This window comes from Aethina tumida, chromosome 3 (genome assembly GCF_024364675.1).
Source record: "Aethina tumida isolate Nest 87 chromosome 3, icAetTumi1.1, whole genome shotgun sequence".
Classification (NCBI taxonomy): domain Eukaryota; kingdom Metazoa; phylum Arthropoda; class Insecta; order Coleoptera; family Nitidulidae; genus Aethina; species Aethina tumida.
In genome coordinates, this window is record NC_065437.1 from 29,016,471 (window position 1) to 29,034,077 (window position 17,607).

At 27.9% G+C, this 17,607-nt stretch overlaps 1 protein-coding gene across 1 annotated transcript in view; it reads left to right on the forward strand.

The window, feature by feature from the left end:
- LOC109602068 (dopamine receptor 2-like) overlaps positions 1-15,381 on the forward strand; it is a 76,581-nt gene extending 61,200 nt beyond the window's left edge. The window contains exons 2-3 of the mRNA XM_049964653.1: positions 11,966-12,050; positions 15,186-15,381. Coding sequence (XP_049820610.1) covers positions 11,966-12,050; positions 15,186-15,254 — 154 coding nt within the window. The 3' untranslated portion in view covers positions 15,255-15,381. The remainder of the gene's footprint in view (positions 1-11,965; positions 12,051-15,185) is intronic.
- Positions 15,382-17,607: the final 2,226 nt, after the last annotated feature.

Here is a 17,607-nt window from a genome sequence, read left to right on the forward strand (position 1 = left end):
AAACAACAATAAATGAACCTGCATCCAATTCAAGCACTACAACTTATATTTTAATATTAATTTAATGAAAAATAATCCATAAAAAATTATTTATTTTATATTATTTTTAAGATTAATATTATTTAAATTAATGTAATTAACAAATATTATTTCTAGAATAAACAGTCAAAATTATGGCGAATGCTCAAGTTCACAATGAGGAAATAATTTATTCAAAATTACTTCAATTGCAATTAAAATTAATCAGTTAATAATTTGTGTGACCTATTCGATTTGTGACAACTGGGAACTGTTCTGGCCATGATAACACATCAATGTGGTTATTTTCCATTGCAATTCTTGAAGCTCTTGCATATAGAACGACTATTGATGTCAGTATCTGATAAACGTATAATCTAGCCGTCAAAAAGATCTCCAACAAAATGAGGACAGTTCTTCCTCCGATACTGATTGTTAGGTTCTCTCCACACGTGCACTTCTGGAATCAGTATAAATTCCAAAGCTGGATTCATCACTAAAAAGCAATGTTGTCCAATTTTCATTTTGGCACAATGAATGTTCCCGTGTCAAACAAAGGTCAAACAAACTCTCAAAGGTCGACGACGAGGTAGATTGTTTTCATATAAACGACCACGCACAGTTTTAGCCGAAATTATGTACTTGCTGCAGCATGATTTGCTGGTGCCGTCATAGTAGGGCGACTTCGTGCATTAAGTTGCAGAAAACGCCTTTCCCTCACATCTCTTTCTTCTCTATATCGTGCATAAATTCGTGAAATCACGCTTTGAGCAGTATCCTTTTCCTCCGCAACCTGAGTTTGATTCATACCACCGTCCAAAAGACTCACCGCCCTTATCATTTCTTCTCTAGTGAAATGTCCATAGTTAACTAGCATCATACCGACTTTCACGAATAAAATTAAAAGTAAACAATAGCTTTTTGTAGGGATAATTAATAATATTATCGATGAATGATTGTTTAAACATTAGACATTGCGGCGGTGTGTATTTTCAAGCTACTTAATTGAAAAAAAAAATGTCAAAATCGAGCAAAAATTACAAATTTTATAGTGTCCCTCTTTGAAATAGGCCACACTGATTTATATAATACTAAACGATTATAATTTTCCCAATTTTAAGAATATAAAAATGAAATATGAGAAACCTAATTTGTCTTTTTAGAATAGAAATTCTTGTACCCGTATAAATATTATTGTTATAAAGTTTATATTATATATTATATCATATTAATAATTTTTATTAGAAACTCGACATAAAGAACAAATATTCTTTTTTTTGTTAGGTACTTCAGGACTTTCACAAGTCCGTCCATGTCTTTTCTGAAAATAATACTGTTGATTTGTAATATATATATGTATATATATATATATATATATATATATATATATATATATTATACAACTTAAATAGAAAAAGATCAATATTTTTTTTAATATTTGACTATGTTACTTTTTATTCATTTCTTTCCGCATCAATTTTTTCAGCCGCCTCATTAGGAACCGAACATACTCTGATATGTAACAGAAGTGCATCCAAAGTATATCTGAAAAGTCATCCAGCAAACATGATTCATTTGCAGCGAGGTTTTTGTGTTAACACTAATGAAGCCATGTTAGGAGTATAATGAGCATAATTCTCCGCTGATTTAAATTTCTCTTGCTACCAAAGGGTGATTCGCATTGTTCATGGCCCATTTGTATGATAATTCGCAGTTAGAAATTAAAAAAAAAGACCTCAGCTCGACACTCATGCATTTAATAAAATTAATTGTTTATTGCATGGAGCCTTAGGGTTTCGAATTTATGGGATGCATTTTTTATTTAATCATTTCAATTATATGCATAAATATAACGTACAAATGAAACCGCAGATAAAAATGCATTTAAATATAAATGAAAGGTAATTTGACAAAATGAGGCTCATTTTATCTTTACTTTTATTATGAACATCGATGAAGCCATATGATAAGCTTAATCAACATAATTTGCCTGATTTAAAATTCACTTCCTCTTAAGAAACGGTTCCCATTCTTCAGTGTATATTTCCATAATAATTCCCTGATTTACATTTTAAATTAAAAAAATGTCTTGTTTGACGACACTTCATTTTTATTATTTTAATTTTATTTAATTAGAATCCTCATTAGTAAATTTTTCGTTGTTAAATAAATTCGCTGCTGATTTTAATCGCATTTAAATCTGACAAAAAATAATTACTTTTTGGCTAACGTAATGCATAAAGGGTCTTAATCTTTACGTCACACGAAACATATTTGTTATCCTGACACAGCAAAATAATTGCCCGAATAAAACCTAGCCTAATGTCTATTCAGGTTCTGTTTTGGTTTGGTTTAGGAATGCATGAAAAAAAGGTCGACTAGACACCCCAAACTGCGGTCATGCATTATTCATGTGAGGTAAATTAAATACCTAAACGTTTATGTCCTCATTCGTATAATTTCTGTTTTTACATGTCAGTGACGTCTGAATAGTTTGTAAAACGGATTAAATCTATCGATAAGGTTTATTATTAGCCAGTTATTTTCAGCTAATCGATCGTGAACTGTGCCTAATAAATACTAAGGGATCATTTCCATAACTCAAGTTTAAATTCTCATTTAAGCCCATACAACTAAGCACGACATAAATATTAATGCGCTTTTACAAATATTTTAACAGCATTAGACCAAACGTGCCACTATAATTCCGAAGACAAGATATTTAATGATATTTGAATATGTTATTTTTTTGGCCAAATATATCAGACTAATATATGAGTTTAAAGTAATATCTTTGTCAATTTTAAGATGTGTAAGAAAACAAACAAATATTAAAATATATTTTTTATGCTGACTGGACAAAATTTATGGTTTTTATTTTAAAATCTTGTACTATTTCTCACGTTACCACCTAATAAAAATAATATTCAATTGTAATTATAAGTGGTATATAAATAATAATAGGACATAAACTTTTTAAAGTTGAATTTAATAAACTGTATATTTGAATGTTCTCAACAAAATATTTCTAATTACTCACAAAATAATTTTAGTTAAATTGGAAATATTTTATCATAAATAATTTTATAATACCAAGAAAAAATTCTTACAAATCTACATATCTTATAAAATATATTTGGGAAATTAAATCAAACTAATATGTACGTTAAACTTAACTCCACAGTTTTTAAGATGTGTGACAAAAAAGTAAAATAACTTTTAAGAATATTTAAATATATTTTATATTTTTATTCATCAAAATAATAATTTATATAATCTCATGAAAAAACATTAATTTTGACCTCCTCAGGATTAAACAATGGCAAAAAAAGAATAGCCTAAAAGCCAACGTGTGGCCTTAATTACACCATTTTTTGACCCAAAAAAGGTTTTTAGTATAATGTAGGAAAAAGTAAATAGCTATTGTAATTTAGAAGGAGCCTAGAAAATAATATAAACAGTACAAACAAAACGATAAAATAAAATCGTAAATTTCTTTTTCGGTAGCTAATAGTAAAAATATATATTATAGTTCAATCATTTAATTCGAAAAACCTCCTAAAAACTTGTTTTGTTTTAATATACAATTACAATAATTTAATTTTTACCCAAAACACTTTTTTGGTTTAACACATTTAGAGTATTTATTTGTTGCTGTAGTTCAAATGTGATTTCCCTTCAAGCAGTGCATTTAAATCTCAACCATTCAGAAGGAATGTGCAAAAATTTAATATTACAGATATTGATCACACAATACTAAGCACTTTAAAGTGGTAAAGAACGCAATATATCTTTTTACGATTGACTTGCCCCGCTATATTTGATCTCGGAAAATATTTCTTATATCAAAATCCAATACAAAATTAAAATAACAAAAATACCGGGAACACAACAACAAGACAGAGTATTAAATAATTAAGTTCTTTTAAGTTTAGTGAGCAATTTTTTTAAGTAATGACTAAAATACAATTTCTTTAGCGCTTTAAATTAAATTAAATTCACTTTATCGTTTTTATTTTAGAATTTTATAAAAGCCATTGTATAAACACCTGAAAGGCAAATGAATGCACTAATTGTAAGATGAGTTCTTACTGAATTAAATTTATCCGCAGGTCCTCTTTAATTTCTAATCTAAACTTACGAAATAAAACAAAACGAAGAATTTTTTCAATTTGCATGGTAAATTCTCGGCGCATCTTGACTTTTCATTATTACATTTTCAATTTTATTTTTGGTTTAATAATCCACCGAGGGGTGAATGTTTTAACATTAAAATCCAGTGGAGGTTCAAAAAGTTGACTATGCCATAATGATGAAATTAACAAAGGAGACGATGACAATGAATGTATTCATTGAATAATAAGCACATCATATATTTAAACTGCATTCCAACTGCAACTAAGAACATTGTCCGAATATCCCTCATTGTCCTTGTGACAATTCTTGGTAAATACGTATGCATATCTATCCAAATATGCCCTATTAAATTGTAGCGCGCCAATCTCGTTATTCTACTATGTGATATCCGGTTGTCTGATCAATATTCTGTTCATATTGTTTTGCATTTTTATTAAAGCGAAATATTCAGTGCCATTAGATTCAATAGGAATATGTGCAATTTCGGAAAAATGTTGTTATTGAAATTCTGAGATAAAATTAAAACGAATGAATTTCCATACCTTAAATATTTGATATGATACCAGTTGAAATAAATGTTATGTTTGATATTTCTTATAATTTTATTTCTGTAAATACTTGGAATGATATTTTATTAATTAATTAAAAATTAATTCAGTTATTTTATATTTAACCTACAAAAAATAGTAAAGCCACACATTTTTATATATTTTTGTTTAAATTGTGGTAAATTTAAACCCACAAAAGGCAAGAGATTACCTGCGGAAACAAATACAAAATATAATCGAAATGAAAGTTCAAATTGGACCTGAGTTAAAGCATCCGGTATAAATTTAAAAAAGCTTTTAATGGGGTATCTGATGGCTGAATATTATTCTCAAAAGACCATTATTGATATTCAATATTGATTTTCCTTTGTTGATGTCAGTGTCGGTGTATTGAAGGATTTTATTCTACATTTACGCTGTATGGATCAAATTAACTTTATTAGATTTCCGCTTCTGAATAGACACAACGGATCTCTCAATTTAAATAATTTGCACGGCAAATTTAATAAAACCATTTCGTAACTTTCGCTTATACTGAATTGAAATCAAAAGCCGAAAAGGTAATAGAATAATTCTTGAGAAATATAATACATAAATAAATCGCAAATTTTGTCGTATATATACTTCTTATTTTAAAAATTAAGTCGACATTTCATAAAGTCATTATAAAAATAGTCTTTTTATAAACGAGTCTATTAAAGCAACTTTGAGGATGATTTATTATTCTAATTTATATACCAAAACTCAGAACATATTGATTATTAATATTAAGTTCTGAATATTATTAATATACGTATATTTGTGGTGACATATTACGTATTTACTACCACAATAATAATAGTATACAATAGGGCTATTAATTGATTAATTTTAATTGAAATTGTAATTGAAGTAATTTCCTCTTGCTGGCTACCTAGTATAGCATTCGCCATAATTTTAAATTTGCTTCATCTAAAAATAATATTTATTATTTATATTAATTTAAATAATATTAATCTTAAGAATAAAATAAGAAATGATTAATATTTTTCATTGATTATTTATTCATTAAATTAATTATACAATAGTGAACATAATTTGGTAACTTGGTAAATTATTTAGATATATTAAAAATATGAGTTTCTCTTACTGAGTATGTTTATTTTTTATTATATTACGAATTTCTCTGGATTATTTATTAGTGGTATTTTGTTCATTCTAATTATTTAATAATAGAATTTAGATTATCATATTATTAAAAAATTTAGAGAAACTGGACTGGAAAGTTGTAGCTACAAAATATATTGGTCGAGTTCCGGAAACTTTAAAGAAAACTGGATAATTCGAATACCAAGAAACAATTCATTCTTATCGTCAAATTAAAGCCGGAAATAGAACTTCCTAAAATTAGTTCAAGGACTATGAGGAAAAGTTTAGTAGATGGGAGTTGATTTGGTCGCAGATTTCGATTTGTTCAGGATCACGTTCATAGAACCACAGAATAGTCTAAACTTAATTTGTTTCAAAATGATGGACCTGTTAGACGGGACAAAACTACAAATTTTTTTTATACCAAGTTTGGAAAAATATAGTTAGACCTGTATATTTGGAAATTTGTTGAGTCTAGGCCACAGGGCTGTGGTAAATAAAAATTATATTATGAAAAGTACTATTGTTAAATTAAATATTACTCATTCATTCAACAACTTTTTTTAATAAAAGTTGGTAATATTTTATAAAATCAGAAAATATGGTCACATTTTGGCTATAATAGTTAGTTTTTTACAAAGTTTGTTATAATCTGTATAGGGTAGTCCGAATTTAAAAATATGGCGAATGCTCAAATAAATTGTCAGAGCTGATAAATTAATTCATTAATTTGAATTGAAATAATTATCAACGTGTCATCAAAAATATAAACTGCACGATATAAGTTAGGGATATTGTCAATAAATTATAAGCAGTTTAGAAATTCTATATTTTTTTAAATTATACACCTCTTATAGTAATTTACAAAAAAAACTTTTAACCCTAAAAATATTTAAAATATAAAATATTTTATTACAAAAAACTATATTTATTTGCATTAATATACATGGAGCCTTAATGTCCACCAATAGCATCAATTACTATTAAATTATTATCTTTTTTATTTCTTCCCATAATTGTGGTAACAATACTCGAGTACGTGATTCGTAAGCTTTCTTTGTATAATAGCATGCAAAGTATATATATATATATATATATATATATATATATATATATATATGCGGACATATATAGTGATTAAATAAAGAAGAACATGATATGATAGAATCCCTTTAACTAGAATAATTATTTCAGATTTTTTTATATTATTTAAACATTATTATAATATTATCACTTTGATTATTGTCAGTTTCTTGGTGAACTCAAAAAATCTTCATTATCATTATACAAATGTACTACATAGATTGATAATAAAATGAAACATCCTATAATTTTGACAGAGATTTGTCGTTCCTTTATGTCGTGACACAATGATAACAAAGGCGCAAATAGAATCACCCGGTATAGTCGTTCATATCTATCGAACACGGGTCGCAATTCCAAGACCGAAATAATAGAGCTTTTGTCGTTCGGCAAGTACATCATAATTTATACCGGCGGCACATTATAGAAGATTAGGAGCCGACTGCGGCACGCACATTAGCTGCGTTAAATTCGCATCATCCCGCTTTAAATGCCGACAGGCCCTGTGAAAAATTGTTGTTGGTTTATTTCGCGTTGTTAAACGCTAAACTTGTATATCTCTAATTCATATTATGACTACGTGTTAATTGCACGAAATAATTAACGGCTGGAAAATTCATTATGAATTATATAATATCATCCATTAAATTTGTAGTTTCAATGTTTATAACGTTATAAATTGTACTTGTTCCGAGAAATATTTTATTTGGTATCTACGATCGTTAAGAGAACTCTTATAAGGTTACTTCCTTTGTGTTACTTTTATAAAGTTAATGTCAGTTATATTTCAGGTAGTCGGACTTCCTGAGTTCTATTTTTAAAGCCTCCGAGAATAATACACAATACGTCTATTGGGAATAATACATTTTTCTATTCGTTGAAAGCCACACGTTTCATTGAGGAGGTAAAATGTTACATAAGGTATTTTATTATTTTAGTTGCTTAACTTGTCCATCCGCTACTTTACCTTAAATCTTCCGTTTGAGACGTAAAATCGACCTAAAGTACAATTTGTCTTTCTCAATGATGATTGCGTGAAGGCCGCACAAATAAATGTTAGCTTTAATAATCGTTTTCAAAACAGACTGGGGAGAAAAGTAAACAGAGACTGAAATAAAAAGGATGGTCTTTGTAAATATTTCGAGAGGCGGAAACTGAAACCGCCACCTCGAACAAAGCGTTTCCTTTACTTATTTTAAAAATATTTAAACTGAATTACCTATAAGTCGTGAAGACACTTAATATATTATACGGGGTGATACACCTATCTTATTCGTTAGAATTTTGTATAAAACTAAAAATAATATCTTCACATATTTTAGATTATTATTAATGCCTCCTGATAGGATATAATTTTGTTAAACCATATAATCTAATAACATTGTCATTGCCACATCATAATTTTGTGTGTTCTCACCTTTGTTAGAATATTGACCAGGAGTTAGTACTTTGTTTTTGTCGCTGTACCTCTCTGTACAGCTTATTATGTATCTTGAAGGAGTACCAAAGTCAGTTGAAATTTATTACAACGTGTTCACTTTTTAATAATTCAATATTAAACATTTTCAATTTGGGGTGAAATGGTCAGCCAAATACCAAAAGTTCATATCCGATATTGTATGCTCTTCGAGTTTTGCAAGAGTAATAACGCAACAGTTATGACCAAAAACATTTACGATGTTTGTCCAAATGCATTAGACGTTCATAAATGCCAACGAGCATGATTATATTATTGATTAAAAATAAAAACTTATTAAAAATTTATTTGAATTTAATATAATAAAGCGATTATTTTCCGGTCCCTCTAATGCTATACATACCCACCACCTTGTCAGTATGGAAGATGTTTCTAAAATAAATCAAAATCTGGGAGCAAGAAGATTATAAATATTTTTTTTTATGTTTCTCCTTAAAATAAACTATCTGTCAAATTTAAAATTTCAAAAATTGTTTTTCTTCTCCTATTTCTGTAACCTTTGATCCAATAGTATTTAAATTTAGTATGTATTATCTTAAAACCTTTAATTTAATGTAATAAACTTCAATAATTATACAGTAGTTTAGAATATGAGGGGTTCTCCTCTTTTTCTTGCTTTATTTTTTACGTCACAGCTATTTTGAAATATTTTATTTTTAATATTTAAAGAAAGTTAAAGTAATTTTTATACAATACAAAAGCAGGTAAAAAATATTTAGATTAAAACACATTTTAAATACACCTTGTATATCTAAATTTGCCATAAAAATGCATGATTATTCAATATATTGACCTTCCTTATTTGCCTTTAACAAATAAAATTCATACCAATTATATATATTCGCATCATTTTAATTTGTTAAAGACAAATATAAAATATGCCAAATAGATTAAAATGTCTACCGTCAATTTAACAAATTTCAACACCGATCATAGTAATAAACATGTAACTTTAATACATCCCAATGTTCCAGATGCATTTAATAAAGACTTCCCATAATTTGTGGCAAAATTGAAACGCCAGCGTGAGAAATTTGTGATACATTTCGAATACAAATTAAACATAATTTTGCAGCGCCTTCGGTTATTCTTGCGTTACGATTGCAATTACCGGGAACTAATAAAAAAGTTCTGCATAAATCAACATTTTTTATAACCTCCAGTCTTCCACTCCACTTATGTTTCGCTTGAAAAATTGCTGCAGATGCAACACAGTTCAATTATAATTTTGTACCTCGCATTTTGAATGGGCTTTGTAAATTTATAAAGCGTTTATAAAATAGGGTACAATGAAGGGGATGGTTAGTGAAATGTTTCGACAAATTGCTTGGCTTTAGAATTTTGCTAGTCAATTTGGAACAAACATACGATATCACTAATCTTAACGGGATAAGTCCTTGATTAAATTATCTTTGAATGTACCTTTGAAGTTTCAGAGGTATAACTTTAGTAAAAATATGGGTGTAATAGTCGCCTTCATCGAAAATGCTAAGCTCAGGTTTTTCCGAATCGATAGGGGATACGTGAGTTGCAAATTTATATACTTTTGAGTCTCTAATATAGTTGTCATATATGGTATTAAAATATTTTTATTTCTTATTATGCTTTTTAATATTTTTATAATTATAAAATATTAATTATACATTAAGAAATTTTAAAAATGAAAATCGTAGAGGGATATAGTAAATATTACAAACGCATATTTTTTATAGTATATAATTATATAATAAAACTTATTTATTTTTAATATAAAGTTAGCTTACTTCAAATCAAAACGAAATTAAATGCAGAATTTTTTATTAGTTGTAATTTAAAAATTAAATTTATTAATTAGTAATTTGCTAGTTAGTTGTGAAAATAATCATTTTGTCGTTTAATTTTGTATTTGTGTTTGACTGTTTGACTAATATAAATCACAGCAAATAACTTTGGAAATTTTTTTTTCCATGCTTCAGCAAATTAACCGTTAATTAGTCACTAATTAGTTTTGCAAAAACTGGTATTATCATTCCAATATATATATATATATATATATATATATATATATATATATATATATATATATATATATATATATATATATATAAAAATTTATAAAAATCCCTTTTATCTGCTTTGTAATTTAAAATTAAATAGTAGCCAATTTTTTATTTTTAAAATAAATATAAATGAATCAAATTAGGGCATTTAACAGTACCGTCAATCATTACAAATTCTTAGACAACTAAAATTATGTACCAATGTCGAGATTTAGTAAGTATTACACATTTTTTCCAATTTAAACTAACACGATGAGAAAACTTAACATCTTCATTTGCCATCGATGTCGCCCGATCTTAATCCCATCGAACACATGTGGGATGTTGTCCAAATAGCGTTAGAGACTCATGAACCGGATCCTACTATACTTCTGCAGTTACAGGATGCCTTACCTCAAATCTGAGACAATTTCAAAAAACGATTGACAACTTAATAGGAAACATGCTTTATTTTTAATCTTTCCTCCTGTTAATCAAACTTGCAGTATCCCCTATTTTTTGTCGACAATTTATATAGTCTCATACTTGCAATTTGTATTTTATTTATTGAAGTAATCTTTAAATAAAAAATTTAAAGAATACAATACAAAATTAATTTTTAATTTAACCTCTTGAAATTTTTATAAAATCCTCTGTTAGAATCAGAAAAATCGTAGAACAGCACATGACAAATTTACAAAGTCAACACAATAAAAAATATCAAGAAATTTGTCATAAAATTAAAATATGTCAAAAATGCTTTTGGTTCATGTAATTCCGATGTATCGAAAACAATATAAGTTTAACCTATTTAATTTAATAAAAATAAACCATATATTAACAAATAAAATTACATTAATTAGTTTCAATTATTTTCAAATTATTTTTTAATTATATTATTAAATTAAATATAATATAAATACCACCATAACAAAATCATCAAATATATGGTTAAATATTTGCATTTTAATTTGATTTATTACAGTTACATTTCGATAATCTTAAAAGATAAATTTGAGTGTTTTTTAATACAATAGTAATAATATCGAGTCTCTCAGTGAAATTAATTCCTAAACTAATGTAATAAAGAATCTCATTATAACATATCCAAAATTTCTTCAAATTTTCATATCAATCTCACAAATCAGTCAAAAAAATCATAGGCCATCCCGACACATTTATGTAAATATGAATATTAATTATTTATTTTATTATAGAATACGAATAAGTTGATAATAGTAATTTATAACAATATTATATAAATAATAAATCTTAAATATAAAGGATGAAGTTTAGTAAGCCGTACACACATTACACACGATATACATTACTTACGACAGTTCGATTGTACAAAAAAGCTTTTTATACAAGATAAATAAAACACTAGGATTGTACGATGCATCATTATTCATTCAATTCTGGTGTTCAACTTGGTGATTTCGTTAATTTATGTAAATTACACGGAAACCATTATTATTTGTAAATGAATTTTAATTTCAATTAAAAAAATGAATAGTAAGATAGATGTTTAAAGTTATTTTGTTATTTTATTTCAGGGCCTTCTTGAGGATTCTTTGTGTGTGTTGTCCACGTCAGGTGCGACGTCGATATCAGCCGGCGTTCAGAAGTAAACCAAGTCAGGTACTGACAACTATTTAGCACGTTCTTCGTCGAACAAAATCCTTTTTCCTTTCTATAAACGAAACTTGTCCTTTGACTGTGAAAATACAGCAAAAATCTATTTTAATTTTATTTCAGGATAAATATCCCTTTTTTTTCTTAATACTAAGTCTTAAAATAATAAAATAAAAAATCAAATATTGGTGGTAAAACTAACATTTCTTATACTTTTTCTCCAAATCAAATTACATTTAAATTCCACACACACATTAACTATTTGATATATATTTTTTTAATGTCAGAATCAATTAATTAGTGAGTACAATGAAAAGAAAAAAATATAAATAAATTTTCTTAAATGTAGTTATGTAATATTCTAAAAAATTCTTTTGATGAAAAGCACACAAACTATTTTATTTTCCCCATATTGCAAAATTATTCTGAACTAACAATATTTTATGTAAAGCTGTTACTTCGATTTTTATTTAAATTCTAAAATGTCTACAAAAACTGTTAAAGGTCAACATAGGTCAATGTTTTGTATTGACTGAGTAGCTTCCAGTTACCCGTATATCGAGTTTCTTTTATATAAAGGAAAAGATTATGGTGCGAAGGTAACACAGGATATTTTTAGTTCCCGGGCTCAAAAACAAATATTACACTGCCGTCTCATATGTGTTAAATGATAAAGCATATTGTTTTTTAGATAGACTCTAAATTGAAAGTATATTATTTCACAAGACACTCCAGAAAAAAATATGTTTTTATTACCGGCTTGTAAACTCTACTTTTTCTTCCAGCATATGAGAAGATTTTCTTGATGCATTGTTTTTAAATTACTCAAAATATTTTTGTTATCGGTTAAATTTAAGTAACGTTTTAGGTATATAAAATGGGATAAATATTATTTTATTAAAATTGACTTTTAATTACTTAGTAACTGTAAACTCGAGAATGGAATACAAGTAATATAGTTTTCAGGTAATATATTCAGAATAATTATAAACGACTGTTACAATATTTAATTAAATCTACCGTGTCTTAATAATTTAAATTCAATGGGTGATAAATTCATACAGGGATTGTACACTAGGTGGGCCCGATTTCCAAAGTATTATTAATCACAGTCCTACACTGACACAAATGGGTACTTGATGAGTGTGATTGTTGCAGAGATTCTCGTCGCAGCGCTATTACTCGTCTTACTCCTTGCGCCACAACTCCTGCGAACAGACATACATTTAGCACACGGCCCCGCCTCGTGCCCCCATGGAGATCGCTTCCAACTTACCCTTTACCAGGTCCACGTCCCTCTTCTACTTTTAAACACTAGTCATACCTTTATAGTCCATCAGGTCCAATCCTCTTTGTCGACCGGAGGCGACACATTGCTGGGGTAGTGTGCTTAAGGTTAGATTGATGCACTTGGTCGTGTGTATTGAATTGACTGTTGGTTTTTCGGTTTGTTTATGTGCGTCCCAAGTTACATGCATGTTAATCAATTAAGGGTTGTAACAGGGGTAAAACAATGTTCACTGTAATTAACATTGTGTGTGTAATCACATCTTTATTGACACTCCATGTTTAATCAACGACAGCGATTTTATATACCATAATAATTTGTGAACATGTTTAAAAATTTTCTAAATTACTATATAGTTTTAAATCCATAAAGGACCGTGGAAGAACCGTGAGCTAGTTTTTAAGCATATTAAATTGAGAAACGATTCTTTTTTACAATGCGAAAAGTTGCCAAGATAATTAAATTGGCCAAGTTCATTAAAACTTCTTGTTACAATGTAGTTATCAGATTAGACAAAACATCGGAGTTTGTATTAAAACTTTTGCTACAATTAAATGAAAGGATGATTTAAGGTTGTTGCTGGAGGCAAAATCAACGAAAACAATGCCCCAATGGACAAAAAAATCACTCAATCATTATTTTATTATTTCAACGCAATTTGGCAGTTAGTTTGGCAATACATTTAGATAAGCAGTTCCCATTTAGTGCAGTTTAAAAATTATCGTCATTTATTATCTCAGTTCCTTTCTCCAACTATTCAATTTGAACGGATAAATTTCCACTTGGCAAGTGCAGATATCGATGCCATTTATTTCTTTGCACTCCAAATATCCCCATGCGGATTATGTGAAAGTCCGGCCAATAAACAATTCAGAATTATCACGATTTGGAGTATTTATTTAGGATTCAATCAATCTCTTTTTATATTACTTCATTAATTATCCTCTACTTAATTTAACCCTCCGAATATATATATATATATATATATATATATAAAATTTTCAACAGAACAATAAATGAAGTTATGTGATATATAATTTGATTCTCGCAACGATTAGATATTCCAAAGGAAATAACTTTTCAGTCAGCCACGTTTTGCTCTATTATTTCGAGTAGTACGTACAATTCAATTCATTAAATTTTCATCGCATTATTCCATAACAGTCAATTCAATATGCCTGTAAAATTAAATGTTTCGCACTTGTGGTGTTCATTTGAACTTTTGTGTTTGTTATTCTTTCCACATACGTTTGTGTTTTCACCAGTATTGACACGTTTAATATTTGTGTTTATGTTCTTAATGTTATATGTAGCTTTTGGAATCCACTGTTGTTGTGTGTTGGCAACAGAATTTACTAACTTATTTGTTAAATTTTAATCATTGCATTAATTAATTATGTCTATCCAAGCTAATTAAATTTAATAATGTAAAAAGCAGCAGCATACATTAAACAAACTAAAACAACTAACTAACAAAGAATCTGAACAGTCAAAATGAACATTTTCATTGCAGAATTTCCTAATTGCAGTGCCTTTGTAAATAGGTTCACATGCGTGGATTTTATTGTTGACGTAAAGATTGCATCTTAAGCCTTTTTACTTTAGTGCGGGGATTTTATTTCGGTACACAGTCGTTTACTTACATCCCCCGCGACGGCTTTCATAAGGGTTTAACGGTGGAGCAAATACTCTTAATATTTGGCAGTGCCAAGATAGTTCACGAAAGATTACTTTCAAGTAATACATGTGTATACTTTGTGCTTCAGTGTTTTCAGATGAACGGTTTTCAAAAGACAACGAATTAGATTTTAAGATGTGAGAGATTTATATTGAGTCACGATTTGTGTTTTCAGGTTGATGAAGGATTTGGTGAGGTCATGTATAACTTTTTGAGCATATTTAAGGCCCAGGCGAGAGACTAAGTTAAATGTGAGGTTACTGTTAATATAGGCATGAAAATCTCGTGGATGAAATGAGATGCAACCGTCTAGAATTTATGATGCATTAAAATTATTCGATAAAGTTTTATTTCCTTTTTTGTATATACTATATTTTATAAAAATTTATTGTACATAATGTAATTTAACAGCTTATACAACTTTTGCATGTACGTTTTTAAAGAAAATACTGTTTATTTATTTTATATTTTTATAGAGTAATGAAATAATATTTAGATAAGCAGGGCCAAAATTAGTAAATAATTAAAGTAAAAATTTCTTAAAAAACAAAATGCTGTTGCATTTATAGTCTAGAATTTATAAAAAACTTATTTAAAGAAGGAATCTTCAAAGAGTAAGTAACTGAGTGAAAATCCCAAAGTGCCCTATCAATAAATTTATAAATGCCTCAGTAAACTTATTTACTTTAAAATTCATAATCATTAATTCTATTACTAATAAACTTAAAGTAAGTAAGTTTTAGAGTTGTTAAATCCAATAACTATTTATACCCATATTAGTGTTTCACCCACTTTTGAATGACATTGGTAAACTTATGTAGACACTCATTTATATTTCCTGTCACAATCACCCATGTTCTATCTTTCTATGTTCTAAGGCGGAAATGCATTTTTCAGTGTACCTTTTGCATTCAACTATTGTCACATATTTATTACATATTCTTGTTTGTTGTTATTTTGCAGTAGTTCGAAAACAATCTGCATGTTTGTGGATTTCATATTTTCATATTTATATGTGATTCTGTTTTCCAATATAGTACATTCCGTAAGTATTGAAGATATCAGAAAGTAAACAAAGTTTAATATAGTATATAAATTTCCCATATGATATATATATTTTAAGAATGGTTTATTATTTTTATACTTCAAATCGTTAAAAGTTTAATCTGAAACATTTTATTCCACCTCTTCAACTAATGAGTCAAACTTTTCTCAGAAATAGTTACTAAAAATTACAGAAGTTGGTTCTCCAACATTAATTAGTTCATAAAATCACATATTCAGATGAAAACATGCGGATTGGTGCAAATTTTTTGTCGACCAAATGTTCCTGCGATCTTTGAGCCAGACATTTTTGCAGCAATACTTCAACTCTCACCCGATGGAGTCGACCGCCGGCGTCACCTACTCGTCGGTCGGCCAGCACGAGCTGTACCCGTTGTGACGCCACGTCAGCAGGACGAGGCACCAGAACGCGACGCTGCCAGGATCGCCGGGCTCGCCCACGCACCGCGTCCTGCACTCGTGTTCGCCCTCGCCCAGCACTTTAAGGATAACGTAATGCGCATTTCCTGGAAGCGCTGGTGTAATATTTTGTAAATAGTCCGTGTAGATCTCTGCGTTTAAGGTTTTAAGACTCCGGCGTGGCTAGCACACATTTTTTTAAAGAATTACAGTTAAATAGGATAAAACTTTGGAGTAGTACTTTAATACAAAATCAAATATATGGAATTCTTTCTTCAATACTTGGTTTAAAATCGGTAAAACTAAAATCAATACTTTATCTTATGAAAACCTTAATTATTTTTAATATTTTTTCTACTTAATAATAATACATTAATATTGAAATTTAGCATCTATATTTATGTCACTTTTGTATCATTTGATATTTATACTTCGTATAATATGTCATAAATTAATTTTATTGAAACTCATGTAAAGCGTCCAAACCACAAAGAGTGTCATGTTCTATTCAAATGATTCTGATGGCCTCGGTTTGCTCATTGAACAATAAATTGTACAATTCAAATTTGATTATCATAAATATGAACAGAGTAGCACTGTCTTTTTTCTCTGAGTATTTTTAACTTAATTGTTTATAAAACCTTAAACGTGGAAATAAATATTGAAGGTAATGATATTATTTTATAATACTCATATGAACAATCAATATTTGTTTACTAAATCTTGCCTAAACTAGTATATTATTGTTTTTTGTACTTATGTCTAATATTTACACAATCTTAATATTGTATGTTTTGTTAGATCTAATATAATAAATCTCAGACTGTTTTAATAATTAATTAATAATAACCAAATATTAATAAAAAATATCTCCAAATTAATGGATTAATATATATATCTTGCTGGTAAAGTTACATGATAACGTAAAAAATACTCTATAAAGGAATTTTACTGTGTAAATTACATATATGTTAAGTAATATATATTTTTACTAATAAATTTTTATTTATACTAATTCAAAGCTTGCTTTGATACATTTCTTAAACAATTTGAAACACATTTAACATTAGTATTCAATACTATTGTTTCTTTTTGATTTGGTAGAAAATTTTAAGAACACATATTTTATTATA